This window comes from Nerophis ophidion, linkage group LG28 (genome assembly GCF_033978795.1).
Source record: "Nerophis ophidion isolate RoL-2023_Sa linkage group LG28, RoL_Noph_v1.0, whole genome shotgun sequence".
In the NCBI taxonomy this organism is placed as follows: domain Eukaryota; kingdom Metazoa; phylum Chordata; class Actinopteri; order Syngnathiformes; family Syngnathidae; genus Nerophis; species Nerophis ophidion.
The window spans coordinates 2,833,617-2,852,105 of NC_084638.1; the positions used below are offsets into that span (position 1 = coordinate 2,833,617).

Here is an 18,489-nt window from a genome sequence, read left to right on the forward strand (position 1 = left end):
TTCAATGTCGCTTACGTGGAGTGACTTCTCCAGATTCTCTGAACCTTTTGATGATATTATGGAGCGTAGATGTTTTGTAGCATATTCAACTGAATATGGGTTGAAAAGGATTTGCAAATCATTGTATTCTGTTTATATTTACATCTAACACAATTTCCCAACTCATATGGAAATATTTATCTATATATCTATATTGCCAAAAGTATTTGTCCACCCATCCAAATGATCAGAACCAGGTGTCCTAATGACTTTGCCCGGCCACAGGTGTATAAAATCAAGCACTTAGGCAGGGAGACTGTTTCTACAACCATTTGTGAAAGACTGGGTCGCTTTCAGTGATTTCCAGCGTGGAACTGTCATAGGATGCCGTCTGTGCAACAAACGCAGTGGTGAAATGTCCTCGCTCCTAAATTTTCCATAGCCAACTTTATTATGAGAAAATGGAATAGTTTGTGAACAACAGCAACTCAGCCACCAAGTGGTAGGCCCACGTAAACTGGCAGAGACGGGGTCAGCGGATGCTGAAGCGCATGGTGCAAAGACTTTCTGCTCTGCACAGTCAGTTGCTACAGAGCTCCACGTTTCATGTGACCTTCCAATTAGCCCACGTACAGTACGTAGAGACCTTCATGGAATGGCTTTCCATGGCCGTGCAGCTGCATCTAAGTCCAAATGTAAAGCGTGAGACGCAGTGGTGTAAAGCAGTAATCCCCAACCTTTTTGTAGCTGCGGACCGGTCAACGCTTGATAATTTGTCCCTGCGGCCCGGCGTGGGGTGGGGGCGTGGATTTTTTATTAATTTTTTTTTGTCATGAAAAAGTGAGTTTTTTTTGGTTTGGTGCACCAATTATAAGTGTATCTTGTGTTTTTTATGTTGAAAAAAAAAAAGAAAAATACAAAAAAAATTCTTCCGCGGCCCGGTGGTTGGGGACCACTGGTGTAAAACACGTCCCCACTGGACTCTAGCCGCCTTCTCTGGACTAAAGAGCCATGCTTTTCCATCTGGGAATCTGATGGACGAGTCTGGGTTTGGAGGTTGCCGGGAGAACGCTACATTTCGGACTGCATTGTGGCGAGTGTGAAATTTGGTGGAGGAGGAATTATGGTGTGGGGTTGTTTTTTCCGGGAGTTGGGCTTGGCCAATTAGTTCCGGTGAAAGGAACTTTGAATACCAAAACATTTTGGACAATTCATGTTCATGTGTGAGTAAAGGCAGATGGCCGAATACTTTTGGCAATATAGTGCATGACCCCCTTTAATGCGCCTTATAGTCCGGTGCGCCCTATGGTCCGGAAAGATACGGTACGCATGATTTAACATCTCCTCCACTGCACACTCACTTGCTCCATGTAGTCGTGCATCTTCTTCTGCTGCTCCAGTATTTCCCTCTGCTGCTGGACTAGCGCCCCCTGCTGCTCGCTGACGAGTCTGTGCAGGTCTTTGACCTCCTCCCGCTGACCCTTCAGGGCCTCCACAATCTTCTCCTGGTCCTTGGACAGCTGCAGCTGCAAGACGACAGCGTCCTCTGAAGGAACATCATTGGCACCTGCGGTGAGATTCGAGCAACCGTTATGTCAATCAATCAGTCAATGTTTATTTATATAGCCCTGAATCACAAGTGTCTCAAAGGGCTGCACAAGCCACAATGACATCCTTGGTTTAAAGCCCATATAAGGGCAAGGAAAAACTCACAACCGAGTGGGATGTGACAGCCTTGTTCATAAAGACCTTCACCTGTTCATCAGTTCCAGAAATAGAAGGAAATCATTCTTCCATATATTTTTTTACCACTTTTCCTGTTGTTCACAATCATTATGAAAAACATGACAAGGGATGTTTTATTTTTAATTTTTTGAATGCCTTCTATGTTATGTATTGCTAGATGGAGTTGACGGCACAGACAACAGGGGGCAGTAAAGTTCTATGATCCATCCATCCATTTTTTACCGCTTTTCCAGTTCAGGGTCGCGGGGGTGCTGGAGCCTATCTCAGCTGCATTCGGGCGGAAGGCGGTGAATTTTTCCTGTTGTTCACAATCATTATGAAAAACATGACAACGGATGTTTTATTTTTAATTTTTTGAATGCCTTCTATGTTATGTATTGCGAGAAGGAGTTGACGGCACAGACACCAGGGGGCAGTAAAGTTCTATGATCCATACATCCATCTATTTTTCTACCGCTTGTCCCGTTCGGGGCCGTGGGGGGGTGCTGGAGCTTATCTCAGCTGCATTCGGGCAGAAGGCGGTTATTTTTTCCTGTTGTTCACAATCATTATGAAAAACATGACAACGGATGTTTTATTTTTAATTTTTTGAATGCCTTCTATGTTATGTATTGCGAGAAGGAGTTGACGGCACAGACACCAGGGGGCAGTAAAGTTCTATGATCCATACATCCATCTATTTTTCTCCCGCTTGTCCCGTTCGGGGCCGCGGGGGGGTGCTGGAGCCTATCTCAGCAGCATTCGGGCGGAAGGCGGTGAATTTTTCCTGTTGTTCACAATCATTATGAAAAACATGACAACGGATGTTTTATTTTTAATTTTTTGAATGCCTTCTATGTTATGTATTGCTAGAAGGAGTTGACGGCACAGACACCAGGGGGCAGTAAAGTTCTATGATTCATACATCCAGCCATTTTTCTACCGCTTGTCCCGTTCGGGGCCGTGGGGTGTGCTGGAGCTTATCTCAGCTGCATTCTGGCAGAAGGCGATTATTTTTTCCTGTTGTTCACAATCATTAATGAAAAACATGACAACGGATGTTTTATTTTTAATTTTTTGAATGCCTTCTATGTTATGTATTGCTAGATGGAGTTGACGGCACAGACAACAGGGGGCAGTAAAGTTCTAGGATCCATACATCCAGCTATTTTTCTACCGCTTGTCCCGTTCGGGGCCGCGGGGGGGCTGGAGCCTATCTCAGCTGCATTCGGGGGGAAGGCGGGGTACACCCTGGACAAGTCGCCACCTCATCGCAGGAAAACGTTCATAAAAAGGATTGTTTTTTAAATCGGTTTCAAAATTATCGATATCAGTTTCAAAAAGTAAAACATTTTTAAACGCCACTGCGTACACAGACATAGGGAGAAGTACAGAGCGCCAAAAATCGCGGGGTGTGCGGGGTGTGCTGGAGCTTATCTCAGCTGCATTCGGGCAGAAGGCGGTTATTTTTTTCCTGTTGTTCACAATCATTATGAAAAACATGACAAGGGATGTTTTATTTTTAATATTTTGAATGCCTTCTATGTTATGTATTGCGAGAAGGAGTTGACGGCACAGACACCAGGGGGCAGTAAAGTTCTATGATCCATACATCCATCCATTTTTCTACCGCTTGTCCCGTTCGGGGTCGCGGGGGGTGCTGGAGCCTATCACAGCTGCATTTGGGCAGAAGGCGGTGATTTTTTCCTGTTGTTCACAATCATCATGAAAAACATGACAACGGATGTTTTATTTTTAATTTTTTGAATGCCTTCTATGTTATGTATTGCGAGAAGGAGTTGACGGCACAGACACCAGGGGGCAGTAAAGTTCTATGATCCATACATCCAGCTATTTTTCTCCCGCTTGTCCCGTTCGGGGTCGCGGGGGTGCTGGAGCCTATCTCAGCTGCATTCGGGCGGAAGGCGGTGAATTTTTCCTGTTGTTCACAATCATTATGAAAGACATGACAACGGATGTTTTATTTTTAATTTTTTGAATGCCTTTTATGTTATGTATTGCTAGAAGGAGTTGACGGCACAGACACCAGGGGGCAGTAAAGTTCTATGATCCATACATCCAGCTATTTTTCTACCGCTTGTCCCGTTCGGGGCCGCGGGGGGTGCTGGAGCCTATCTCAGCTGCATTTGGGCGGAAGGCGGTAAATTTTTCCTGTTGTTCACAATCATCATGAAAAACATGACAACGGATGTTTTATTTTTAATTTTTTGAATGCCTTCTATGTTATGTATTGCGAGAAGGAGTTGACGGCACAGACACCAGGGGGCAGTAAAGTTCTATGATCCATACATCCATCCATTTTTCTACCGCTTGTCCCGTTCGGGGTCGCGGGGGGTGCTGGAGCCTATCTCAGCTGCATTTGGGCGGAAGGCGGTGAATTTTTCCTGTTGTTCACAATCATCATGAAAAACATGACAATGGATGTTTTATTTTTAATTTTTTGAATGCCCTCTATGTTATGTATTGCTAGATGGAGTTGACGGCACAGACACCAGGGGGCAGTAAAGTTCTATGATCCATACATCCATACATTTTTCTACCGCTTGTCCCGTTCGGGGTCGCGGGGGGGGGGGGGGGCTGGAGCCTATCTCAGCTGCATTCGGGGGGAAGGCGGGGTACACCCTGGACAAGTCGCCATCTCATCGCAGGAAAACGTTCATAAAAAGGTTTTTTTTTAAAATCGGTTTCAAAATTATCGATATCAGTTTCAAAAAGTAAAACATTTTTAAACGCCACTGCGTACACAGACATAGGGAGAAGTACAGAGCGCCAAAAATCGCGGGGTGTGCGGGGTGTGCTGGAGCTTATCTCAGCTGCATTCGGGCAGAAGGCGATTATTTTTTCCTGTTGTTCACAATCATTAATGAAAAACATGACAACGGATGTTTTATTTTTAATTTTTTGAATGCCTTCTATGTTATGTATTGCTAGATGGAGTTGACGGCACAGACACCAGGGGGCAGTAAAGTTCTATGATCCATACATCCAGCTATTTTTCTACCGCTTGTCCCGTTCGGGGCCGCGGGGGTGCTGGAGCCTATCTCAGCTGCATTTGGGCAGAAGGCGGTGAATTTTTCCTGTTGTTCACAATCTTTATGAAAAACATGACAACGGATGTTTTATTTTTAATTTTTTGAATGCCTTCTATGTTATGTATTGCGAGAAGGAGTTGACGGCACAGACACCAGGGGGCAGTAAAGTTCTATGATCCATACATCCAGCTATTTTTCTACCGCTTGTCCCGTTCGGGGCCGCGGGGGGTGCTGGAGCTTATCTCAGCTGCATTCGGGCAGAAGGCGGTTATTTTTTTCCTGTTGTTCTCAATCATTATGAAAAACATGACAACGGATGTTTTCTTTTTAATATTTTGAATGCCTTCTATGTTATGTATTGCGAGAAGGCGTTGACGGCACAGACACCAGGGGGCAGTAAAGTTCTATGATCCATACATCCATCTATTTTTCTACCGCTTGTCCCGTTCGGGGTCGCGGGGGTGCTGGAGCTTATCTCAGCTGCATTCTGGCAGAAGGCGGTTATCTTTTCCTGTTGTTCACAATCATCATGAAAAACATGACAACGGATGTTTTATTTTTAATTTTTTGAATGCCTTCTATGTTATGTATTGCGAGAAGGAGTTGACGGCACAGACACCAGGGGGCAGTAAAGTTCTATGATCCATACATCCATCTATTTTTCTCCCGCTTGTCCCGTTCGGGGCCGCGGGGGGTGCTGGAGCCTATCTCAGCTGCATTTGGGCAGAAGGCGGTGATTTTTTCCTGTTGTTCACAATCTTTATGAAAGACATGACAACGGATGTTTTATTTTTAATTTTTTGAATGCCCTCTATGTTATGTATTGCTAGATGGAGTTGACGGCACAGACAACAGGGGGCAGTAAAGTTCTATGATCCATACATCCAGCTATTTTTCTACCGCTTGTCCCGTTCGGGGCCGCGGGGGGTGCTGGAGCTTATCTCAGCTGCATTTGGGCAGAAGGCGGTGAATTTTTCCTGCTGTTTACAATCTTTATGAAAAACATGACAACGGATGTTTTATTTTTAATTTTTTGAATGCCTTCTATGTTATGTATTGCTAGATGGAGTTGACGGCACAGACAACAGGGGGCAGTAAAGTTCTATGATCCATACATCCATCTATTTTTCTCCCGCTTGTCCCGTTCGGGGCCGCGGGGGGTGCTGGAGCCTATCACAGCTGCATTTGGGCAGAAGGCGGTGATTTTTTCCTGCTGTTCACAATCTTTATGAAAAACATGACAACGGATGTTTTATTTTTAATTTTTTGAATGCCTTCTATGTTATGTATTGCTAGATGGAGTTGACGGCACAGACACCAGGGGGCAGTAAAGTTCTATGATCCATACATCCATCTATTTTTCTACCGCTTGTCCCGTTCGGGGTCGCGGGGGTGCTGGAGCTTATCTCAGCTGCATTCTGGCAGAAGGCGGTTATCTTTTCCTGTTGTTCACAATCATCATGAAAAACATGACAACGGATGTTTTATTTTTAATTTTTTGAATGCCTTCTATGTTATGTATTGCGAGAAGGAGTTGACGGCACAGACACCAGGGGGCAGTAAAGTTCTATGATCCATACATCCATCTATTTTTCTCCCGCTTGTCCCGTTCGGGGCCGCGGGGGGTGCTGGAGCCTATCTCAGCTGCATTTGGGCAGAAGGCGGTGATTTTTTCCTGTTGTTCACAATCTTTATGAAAGACATGACAACGGATGTTTTATTTTTAATTTTTTGAATGCCCTCTATGTTATGTATTGCTAGATGGAGTTGACGGCACAGACAACAGGGGGCAGTAAAGTTCTATGATCCATACATCCAGCTATTTTTCTACCGCTTGTCCCGTTCGGGGCCGCGGGGGGTGCTGGAGCTTATCTCAGCTGCATTTGGGCAGAAGGCGGTGAATTTTTCCTGCTGTTTACAATCTTTATGAAAAACATGACAACGGATGTTTTATTTTTAATTTTTTGAATGCCTTCTATGTTATGTATTGCTAGATGGAGTTGACGGCACAGACAACAGGGGGCAGTAAAGTTCTATGATCCATACATCCATCTATTTTTCTCCCGCTTGTCCCGTTCGGGGCCGCGGGGGGTGCTGGAGCCTATCACAGCTGCATTTGGGCAGAAGGCGGTGATTTTTTCCTGCTGTTCACAATCTTTATGAAAAACATGACAACGGATGTTTTATTTTAAATTTTTTGAATGCCTTCTATGTTATGTATTGCTAGATGGAGTTGACGGCACAGACAACAGGGGGCAGTAAAGTTCTATGATCCATACATCCAGCTATTTTTCTACCGCTTGTCCCGTTCGGGGCCGTGGGGGGGGGGGAGGGGCTGGACCGCTCTGTTCCATAGTAAACCTTCTGTTAGGCTTGTGTGGCATTGTAATGCCGGAGTCGGTCCTCCGTGGATGCGTCAGCAAGAACACAGCAAAAAGGTAAGAACTAAGGGATTTATTAAACAAAAGGAGCTATGAACAAAAACACTGGTGCAAATAGAAAAGGCAAATAAATAAAAGCGCTAGCATGGAAAGCTAGGTCAAACTAACCGAAACACAAACATTTGGCACAAAGGCGCACAAAAGGAAACACAAAACAACTAGCGTGAAAGCTAGGAATGAAATAAAGCTTAGCATGAGAGCTAGCGAAAACGAATGAAATAAAGCTTAGCATGAGAGCCAGCGAAAACGAGAGTGAGAGACGAGTCATAAACCGATGTATGTGAACAAACTAAGATCCGACAATGAGTGAACAGAAAACGCTGGCTTATAAAAAGGTGGTGATTAGTAAAGAAAGACAGGTGTGCTGGAAAAGAGAGTAGCAAGCTGAAACTACCGAGTGACCATGGAAACGAACAAAACAGGAACTAAGTATGTCAAACCGCAGAGTGATGTAAAAATGGAACAAAAATAACAATATGGGGCTTCACGGTGGCAGAGGGGTTAGTGCGTCTGCCTCACAATACGAAGCTCCTGCAGTCCTGGGTTCAAATCCTGTGGAGTTTGCATGTTCTCCCCGGGACTGCGTGGGTTCCGGCTTCCTCCCACTTCCAAAGACATGCACCTGGGGATAGGTTGGTTGGCAACACTAAATTGGCCCTAGTGTGTGAATGTTGTCTGTCTATCTGTGTTGGCCCTGCGATGAGGTGGCGACTTGTCCGGGGTGTACCCCGCCTTCCGCCCGATTGTAGCTGAGATAGGCGCCAGCGGCCCCCGCCACCCCAAAAGGGATTAAGCGGTAGGAAATGGATGGACGGATAACAATATGGTGATGTTATTACCATCGGATCACAACACCTTCACCTTCATCTTTCAGGAATGTAAACAGTGTTTGTGTTGCTAAAGGCGGCCGCAATACACCGCTTCCCACCTACAGCTTTCTTCTTTGACGTCTCCATTTTTCATTGAACAAATTGCAAAATATTCAGCAACACAGATGTCAGTAATTCTGTGGAATTATGCGATGGAAAGAGACGATTTATAGCTGGGAACGGTGCTGGACCAAAATGTCCTCTACAATGCTTGATACTTCCGCGCGAAATTAAAAATTGCAATTTAGTAAACTAAAAAAGGCCGTATTGGCATGTGTTGCAATGTTAATATTTCATCATTGATATATAAACTATCAGACTGCGTAGTGGGTCTCAGTATCATCAATCATCAATCAATCAATGTTTATTTATATAGCCCCAAATCACAAATGTCTCAAAGGGCTGCACAAATCATTACGACTACAACATCCTCGGAAGAACCCACAAAAGGGCAAGGAAAACTCACCCCCAGTGGGCAGGGAGAATTCACATCCAGTGGGACGCCAGTGACAATGCTGACTATGAGAAACCTTGGAGAGGACCTCAGATGTGGGCAACCCCCCCCCCCTCTAGGGGACCGAAAGCAATGGATGTCGAGCGGGTCTAACATGATACTGTGAAAGTTCAATCCATAGTGGCTCCAACACAGCCGCGAGAGTCCCGTCCACAGGAAACCATCTCAAGCGGATCAGCAGCGTAGAGATGTCCCCAACCGATCCTGGGTCTCGACTCTGGACAGTCAGTACTTCATCCATGGTCATCGGACCGGACCCCCTCCACAAGGGAGGGGGGGACATAGGAGAAAGAAACGAAGCGGCAGATCAACTGGTCTAAAAAGGAGGTCTATTTAAAGGCTAGAGTATACAGATGAGTTTTAAGGTGAGACTTAAATGCTTCTACTGAGGTGGCATCTCGAACTGTTACCGGGAGGGCATTCCAGAGTACTGGAGCCCGAACGGAAAACGCTCTATAGCCCGCAGACTTTTTTTGGGCTCTAGGAATCACTAATAAGCCGGAGTCTTTTGAACGCAATGTTTATTTATATAGCCCCAAATCACAAATGTCTCAAAGGACTGCACAAATCATTACGACTACAACATCCTCGGAAGAACCCACAAAAGGGCAAGGAAAACTCACACCCAGTGGGCAGGGAGAATTCACATCCAGTGGGACGCCAGTGACAATGCTGACTATGAGAAACCTTGGAGAGGACCTCAGATGTGGGCAACCCCCCCCCCCTCTAGGGGACCGAAAGCAATGGATGTCGAGCGGGTCTAACATGATACTGTGAAAGTTCAATCCATAGTGGCTCCAAGACAGCAGTGAGAGTCCCGTCCACAGGAAACCATCTCAAGCGGATCAGCAGCGTAGAGATGTCCCCAACCGATACAGGCGAGCGGTCCATCCTGGGTCTCGACTCTGGACAGTCAGTACTTCATCCATGGTCATCGGACCGGACCCCCTCCACAAGGGAGGGGGGGACATAGGAGAAAGAAACGAAGCGGCAGATCAACTGGTCTAAAAAGGAGGTCTATTTAAAGGCTAGAGTATACAGATGAGTTTTAAGATGAGACTTAAATGCTTCTACTGAGGTGGCATCTCGAACTGTTACCGGGAGGGCATTCCAGAGTACTGGAGCCCGAACGGAAAACGCTCTATAGCCCGCAGACTTTTTTTGGGCTCTAGGAATCACTAATAAGCTGGAGTCTTTTGAACGCAATGTTTATTTATATAGCCCCAAATCACAAATGTCTCAAAGGGCTGCACAAATCATTACGACTACAACATCCTCGGAAGAACCCACAAAAGGGCAAGGAAAACTCACACCCAGTGGGCAGGGAGAATTCACATCCAGTGGGACGCCAGTGACAATGCTGACTATGAGAAACCTTGGAGAGGACCTCAGATGTGGGCAACCCCCCCCCCCCTCTAGGGGACCGAAAGCAATGGATGTCGAGCGGGTCTAACATGATACTGTGAAAGTTCAATCCATAGTGGCTCCAAGACAGCAGTGAGAGTCCCGTCCACAGGAAACCATCTCAAGCGGATCAGCAGCGTAGAGATGTCCCCAAACGATCCTGGGTCTCGACTCTGGACAGTCAGTACTTCATCCATGGTCATTGGACCGGATCCCCTCCACAAGGGAGGGGGGGACATAGGAGAAAGAAACGAAGCGGCAGATCAACTGGTCTAAAAAGGAGGTCTATTTAAAGGCTAGAGTATACAGATGAGTTTTAAGGTGAGACTTAAATGCTTCTACTGAGGTAGCATCTCGAACTGTTACCGGGAGGGCATTCCAGAGTACTGGAGCCCGAACGGAAAACGCTCTATAGCCCGCAGACTTTTTTTGAGCTCTAGGAATCACTAATAAGCCGGAGTCTTTTGAACGCAATGTTTATTTATATAGCCCCAAATCACAAATGTCTCAAAGGACTGCACAAATCATTACGACTACAACATCCTCGGAAGAACCCACAAAAGGGCAAGGAAAACTCACACCCAGTGGGCAGGGAGAATTCACATCCAGTGGGACGCCAGTGACAATGCTGACTATGAGAAACCTTGGAGAGGACCTCAGATGTGGGCAACCCCCCCCCCTCTAGGGGACCGAAAGCAATGGATGTCGAGCGGGTCTAACATGATACTGTGAAAGTTCAATCCATAGTGGCTCCAAGACAGCAGTGAGAGTCCCGTCCACAGGAAACCATCTCAAGCGGATCAGCAGCGTAGAGATGTCCCCAACCGATCCTGGGTCTCGACTCTGGACAGTCAGTACTTCATCCATGGTCATCGGACCGGACCCCCTCCACAAGGGAGGGGGGGACATAGGAGAAAGAAACGAAGCGGCAGATCAACTGGTCTAAAAAGGAGGTCTATTTAAAGGCTAGAGTATACAAATGAGTTTTAAGATGAGACTTAAATGCTTCTACTGAGGTGGCATCTCGAACTGTTACCGGGAGGGCATTCCAGAGTACTGGAGCCCGAACGGAAAACGCTCTATAGCCCGCAGACTTTTTTTGGGCTCTAGGAATCACTAATAAGCCGGAGTCTTTTGAACGCAGATTTCTTGCCGGGACATACGGTACAATACAATCGGCAAGATAGGCTGGAGGCAGTAGGCCTTTAAGTACTAGGACCTCTAAATACTACATGCTATTTACATAATTACACACTGACCTGCTTTCATGTCACATGTCAGCTGTATCCAAGCGCCACGTTCCGACCTCTCCTCCATAAACTGCGCCGCCCGGTCTCTAACATGAACGGGTGAGGTCTTCCCCTCCGTCCCCTTTTGCGTGCCGCACCCGACGCACGGTTTGTCTCGGTGCGGTTTACAGCCGGTCCCTTTGCAGTCCCGCGAGGCGTCCCCGTGGTTCGGCGCGTCGTGGTGCGCCACGGTGGTCGGGCAGGTCCCGCCCGCGCAGCCGGGATGGAACACCTCGGCGGTGACGGTCCTCGGGTTGGTCCGCCTGGCGCCGAAGCCTCCCTGCTGAGGTTGGACGTCGGCGTAAGAGGTCAAAGGGGCTCGGGACCGGGCGTACACCCGAGAGTCCTGTTGGGGGCGGAACTGCTGTCTGGTCCCCTGGCAGTTAGGTCCCACACACACCGTGCTCCAGTCCTGGTCCGTGAGGCATCGAGGTCCCCGGCACACTTCAGCGGAACTCCCGTTCAACAAAAAACTGAGTCCGAATATGAATATCGCAGAGAAAAATGCCATGTTGAGATGCTTAAAGATCCTCTCGGCGTTAAACCTTCAGGTCTGATCTTGCTTGCATCCCCTCAAGAGTCTGTCCATCCATGGAACTAACAACTGAAATCATTGAGCTCCAACGCACTCACTGGTCTCTGCCCCCCCCCCCGCCCCTTTTGCTCCTTCTGCACAGCCCACATGTGGCGCTCGCTGCTCCTAATTGGCAACAGCTTTTGCTTCCAGTCTTAAATTAACCCCTAGCGTTCCCCCGGACATGCCACCCTGCCAAGTCACACCACAGAACGTAGTAAATGCTTCTGGGCGGTTCTGTTCCAAATTATCGAGCTACCAGATACCTATCAGGGTATGAAGAAGACGTGTTTAATTTGTAAAAAAAACAAACCAAAAACGAAGATGCTTGTATTGAAGGGTTCTTTCTGAAGGGTTAAAACCAGGGGTGCCCATTACGTCGATGGCGAGCTACCAGTCGACCGCGGGGGGTGTGTCAGTCCATCTCCAGCCAGGCTTTTAAAAAAAATATTCACGGTACCGGAGGGTCTTGTGAGATGACGCTGGCTGCTGCAAGATCATTATTATGAAAATATGACCGAGAAACACTTTTTATTTCAACAGACTCTCGCGCCGTCCCTTCCGTCAAAACTCTAAAGGCCGACTGCACATTTCCTATCTTCACAATAAAAGCCCTGCTTCAAGCTGCCTGCGCTAACTAAATACAGAGTCTCGGAAAACTGGCGTGCACAAGAGACTCTTATTTTGTTAGCGCAGGTAGCATGAAGCAGGGCTTTTATTGTGAAGATAGGAAATGTGCAGTCGGCCTTTAGAGTTTTGACGGAAGTCTGTTGAAATAAGAAGTGTTTCTCGCCTTCCTCTCTGTCATTTTTTCATAATAATGAACTGGCAGCAGCCAGCGTCATCTCACAAGACCCTCGGGTGCCGTGAATGTCAATCAAGCAAGCTACGGAATTTGCCGGCAATGTTTTTCTTGTAAAGTGTATGGAAGCTGGATGAATTAGATGCCAAAAAGCAACCACTTTCATGTGGTATTGTACAGAAAGGACAACTTTTTTTCTCCTCCATTTGAAAATGTGGGCGTTATCATCATTACTGTCTGATTCCAATCAATGCGAGTCATCAGAATCAGGTAATACACCAACTTATATTCTTGTCTTTGTGAAAGAAAGACATCTATATGTGTTACACATGCTTGTATTATCATTAAACACATTTAACTTGTTTACAAAAATGTCTCTTTCATAAATAAATAAATATAAATGAGGTAGATCCCCTCGAGTTGGTCCATTGAAAAGTAGCTCGCCTGCAGAAAAAGTGTGGGCACCCCTGGTTAAAACCAATAAAAATCAGTTCCCAGTGGCTTATTTTATTTTACCCATCACGCGATATCCCGAAAAACGGCTTCAAAGCGCCTGATTTTCACCATCGGTATATCCACCCCGTCAATTATCCTGTGACGTCACAGCGTAAAACCACCAGAAACAAACACAGAAAGGTATAGCGATAGTAGCTCGGATTCAGACTCGGATTTCAGCGGCGAAAACGAAATTGAAGAAGAAACTGAAGCTATTGAGCCCTATCGCTTTGAACCGTACGCAAGCGAAACCGACGAAAACGACAAGACAGACAAAAACACGGGAGGAAGCGAGGACGAATTCGGCGATCGCCTTCTAGCCAACGATTGGTATGTGTTTGTTTGGCATTAAAGGAAACAAACTAACAGCTGTGAACTAGGTTTACATTCTTTGTCATTTGTTTGCTTCGGTTTTCTGCCGTAGGTACTTGAACTCCTCCACTTGGAGACTCTGCCCCAAGTGGAGGAGTTCAAGTACCTAGGAGTCACGAGTGGGGGAAGAGTGGATCGTGAGATCGACAGGCGGGTCGGTGCGGCGTCTCCAGTAATGCGGACGTTGTACCGATCCGTTGTGGTGAAGAAGGAGCTGAGCCGGAAGGCAAAGCTCTCAATTTACCGGTCGAGCTACGTTCCCATCCTCACCTATGGTCTCGAGCTTTGGGTCATGACCGAAAGGATAAGATCACGGGTACAAGCGGCCCAAATGAGTTTCCTCCGCCGTGTGGCGGGGCTCTCCCTTTTTTTTTCTAATAAAAACTTCTTCTGTGGCCCAGTACCAATCAGGCCCGGTGGTTGGGGACCACTGACCTAGAGGAGAAGATCACGGGTACAAAAAAAGTCTGCGGGCTATAGAGCGTTTTCCGTTCGGGCTCCAGTACTCTGGAATGCCCTCCCGGTAACAGTTCGAGATGCTACCTCAGTAGAAGCATTTAAGTCTCATCTTAAAACTCATCTGTATACTCTAGCCTTTAAATAGACCTCCTTTTTAGACCAGTTGATCTGCCGCTTCTTTTCTTTCTCCTATGTCCCCCCCTCCCTTGTGGAGGGGGTCCGGTCCGATGACCATGGATGAAGTACTGACTGTCCAGAGTCGAGACCCAGGATGGACCGCTCGCCTGTATCGGTTGGGGACATCTCTACGCTGCTGATCCGCTTGAGATGGTTTCCTGTGGACGGGACTGTCACTGCTGTCTTGGAGCCACTATGGATTGAACTTTCACAGTATCATGTTAGACCCGCTCGACATCCATTGCTTTCGGTCCCCTAGAGGGGGGGGGGGGGGGTGGCCCACATCTGAGGTCCTCTCCAAGGTTTCTCATAGTCAGCATTGTCACTGGCGTCCCACTGGATGTGAATTCTCCCTGCCCACTGGGTGTGAGTTTTCCTTGCCCTTTTGTGGGTTCTTCCGAGGATGTTGTAGTCGTAATGATTTGGGGCTATATAAATAAACATTGATTGATTGATTGATACAAGCGGCCGAAACGAGTTTCCCTTAGAGATAGGGTGAGAAGCTCTGCCATCCGGGAGGAACTCAAAGTAAAGCCGCTTCTCCTTCACATGGAGAGGAGCCCGATGAGGTGGGTCGGGCATCTGGTCAGGATGCCACCCGAACGCCTCCCCCCTCCCGGTAAGACTATGTCTGGGAACGCCTCGGGAAGAGCTGGACGAAGTGGCTGGGGAGAGGAAAGTCTGGGTTCCCCTGCTTAGGCTGCTGCCCCCGCGACCCGACCTTGGAAAAGCAGAAGAAGATGGATAGATGGACGGATGGAAAGGCTTTTAAGCGCACCTTTCCTCACTCCTTTCAGGCATCTAAAATCAATAGCACGCTCGTTTATTCCATGCCGAGCAGCCTTTGGCTTTGGATTCCGCCTTTTGTGTTGATGTGTGGTCTCCCACACATCAGTCGACTCAGTGAGAAGACAGAAAGAGCGTGCAAGAGGACTACTGTACATGTGGCCGGTATATACAGACAGGTGACAAATGGGAGGGAAAAACAGGAGTGCGAGGGTGAACGGTATGTAAATACGGGTGATGAACAAAAGTGATTGAATTGAATGTGAGGTTGAAAAGGTGAAGTTCATTCGTTGGTCCAAATTATTCATTGTTTATATGGAAACAATCTGGCTGAATGGACTGTGTTTACTTTGTGTATAAACAGTGAGACGTAGAAGGGTGGGTTTTTTTTTTGTTTTATCTCCGAAAAGTAACGGTGATTTGGATAGTCTTCACATTTTAACTGAGGAAGTAGTCATACAAGCCTTGAAAGCGAAAGTGAACAGGCAATGAAGTTGGTCACCGCCTTAATATTGACGGAATATAAACACAGTCCTAGCATTATAGGCTGTTTTGTAGCACACAAACCCCGTTTCCATATGAGTTGGGACATTGTGTTGGATGTAAATATAAACAAAATACAATGATTTCCATGAGATCCACTATGGACAGAATTCTCACACAATTATGTTAGATCCACCATGGACTGGACTCTCACTATTATGTTAGATCCACTATGGACTGGACTCTCACTATTATGTTAGATCCACTATGGACTGGACTCTCACACTATTATGTTAGATCCACTATGGACTGGACTCTCACTATTATGTTAGATCCACTATGGACTGGACTCTCACTATTATGTTAGATCCACTATGGACTGGACTCTCACTATTATGTTAGATCCACTATGGACTGGACTCTCACTATTATGTTAGATCCACTATGGACTGGACTCTCACACTATTATGTTAGATCCACTATGGACTGGACTCTCACTATTATGTTAGATCCACTATGGACTGGACTCTCACTATTATGTTAGATCCACTATGGACTGGACTCTCACACTATTATGTTAGATCCACCATGGACTGGACTCTCACTATTATGTTAGATCCACTATGGACTGGACTCTCAAACTATTATTTTAGGTCCACTATGGACTGGACTCTCACACTATTATGTTAGATCCACTATGGACTGGACTCTCACTATTATGTTAGATCCACTATGGACTGGACTCACACTATTATGTTAGATCCACTATGGACTGGACTCTCACTATTATGTTAGATCCACTATGGACTGGACTCTCACCATTATGTTAGATCCACTATGGACTGGACTCACACTATTATGTTAGATCCACTATGGACTGGACTCTCACTATTATGTTAGATCCACTATGGACTGGACTCTCACTATTATGTTAGATCCACTATGGACTGGACTCTCACACTATTATGTTAGATCCACTATGGACTGGACTCACACTATTATGTTAGATCCACTATGGCCTGGACTCTCACACTATTATGTTAGATCCACTATGGACTGGACTCTCACACTATTATGTTAGATCCACTATGGACTGGACTCTCACTATTATGTTAGATCCACTATGGACTGGACTCTCACACTATTATGTTAGATCCACTATGGACTGGACTCTCACACTATTATGTTAGATCCACTATGGACCGGACTCTCACACAATTATGTTAGATCCACTACGGACTGGACTGGCACTATTATGTTAGATCCACTATGGACTGGACTCTCACTATTATGTTAGATCCACTATGGACTGGACTCTCACTATTATGTTAGATCCACTATGGACTGGACTTTCACACTATTATGTTAGATCCACTATGGACTGGACTCTCACTATTATGTTAGATCCACTATGGACTGGACTCGCACAGTATTATGTTAAATCCACTATGGACTGGATTCTCACACTATTATGTTAGATCCACTATGGACTGGACTCGCACTATTATGTTAGATCCACTATGGACTGGACTCTCACTATTATGTTAGATCCACTATGGACTGGACTCTCACTATTATGTTAGATCCACTATGGACTGGACTTTCACACTATTATGTTAGATCCACTATGGACTGGACTCTCACTATTATGTTAGATCCACTATGGACTGGACTCGCACAGTATTATGTTAAATCCACTATGGACTGGATTCTCACACTATTATGTTAGATCCACTATGGACTGGACTCTCACTATTATGTTAGATCCACTATGGACTGGACTCTCACACTATTATGTTAGATCCACTATGGACTGGACTCTCACAATATTATGTTAAATCCACTATGGACTGGACTCTCACACTATTATGTTAGATCCACTATGGACTGGACTCTCACTATTACGTTAGATCCACTATGGACTGGACTCTCACTATTATGTTAGATCCACTATGGACTGGACTCTCACTATTATGTTAGATCCACTATGGACTGGACTCGCACAGTATTATGTTAAATCCACTATGGACTGGACTCGCACAGTATTATGTTAAATCCACTATGGACTGGATTCTCACAATATTATGTTAGATCCACTATGGACTGGACTCTCACTATTATGTTAGATCCACTATGGACTGAACTGTCACTATTATGTTAGATCCACTATGGACTGGACTCTCACACTATTATGTTAGATCCACTATGGACTGAACTGTCACTATTATGTTAGATCCACTATGGACTGGACTCGCACAGTATTATGTTAAATCCACTATGGACTGGATTCTCACAATATTATGTTAGATCCACTATGGACTGGACTCTCACTATTATGTTAGATCCACTTTGGACTGGACTCTCACACTATTATGTTAGATCCACTATGGACTGGACTCTCACTATTATGTTAGATCCACAATGGACTGGACTCGCACACTATTATGTTAAATCCACTATGGACTGGATTCTCACACTATTATGTTAGATCCACTATGGACTGGACTCTCACTATTATGTTAGATCCACTATGGACTGGACTCTCACTGTTATGTTGGATCCACTATGGACTGGACTCTCACTATTATGTTAGATCCACTATGGACTGGACTCTCACGATTATGTTAGATCCACTATGGACTGGACTCTCACACTATTATGTTAGATCCACTATGGACTGGATTCTCACAATATTATGTTGGATCCACTATGGACTGGACTCTCTCACTATTATGTTAGATCCACTATGGACTGGACTCACACTATTATGTTAGATCCACTATGGACTGGACTCTCAAACTATTATTTTAGATCCACTATGGACTGGACTCACACTATTATGTTAGATCCACTATGGACTGGACTCACACTGTTATGTTAGATCCACTATGGACTGGACTCTCAAACTATTATTTTAGATCCACTATGGACTGGACTCACACTATTATGTTAGATCCACTATGGACTGGACTCACACTATTATGTTAGATCCACTATGGACTGGACTCTCAAACTATTATTTTAGATCCACTATGGACTGGACTCACACTATTATGTTAGATCCACT

The 18,489-nt window shown here is 45.7% G+C and overlaps 1 protein-coding gene across 2 annotated transcripts in view; it reads right to left on the minus strand.

Annotated features, from left to right (window-relative positions):
• The window catches only part of si:ch211-252f13.5 (uncharacterized), a 33,128-nt gene extending 21,241 nt beyond the window's left edge, over positions 1–11,887 (minus strand). For both annotated transcript variants that reach the window (XM_061890327.1, XM_061890325.1), the window contains exons 1-2: positions 11,245–11,887; positions 1,341–1,546 (exon numbers count right to left, since the gene is read on the minus strand). In XM_061890327.1, the coding sequence (XP_061746311.1) occupies positions 1,341–1,546; positions 11,245–11,785 (747 nt within the window). In that variant the 5' untranslated portion in view covers positions 11,786–11,887. The remainder of the gene's footprint in view (positions 1–1,340; positions 1,547–11,244) is intronic.
• Between the last annotated feature and the right edge of the window lie 6,602 nt (positions 11,888–18,489).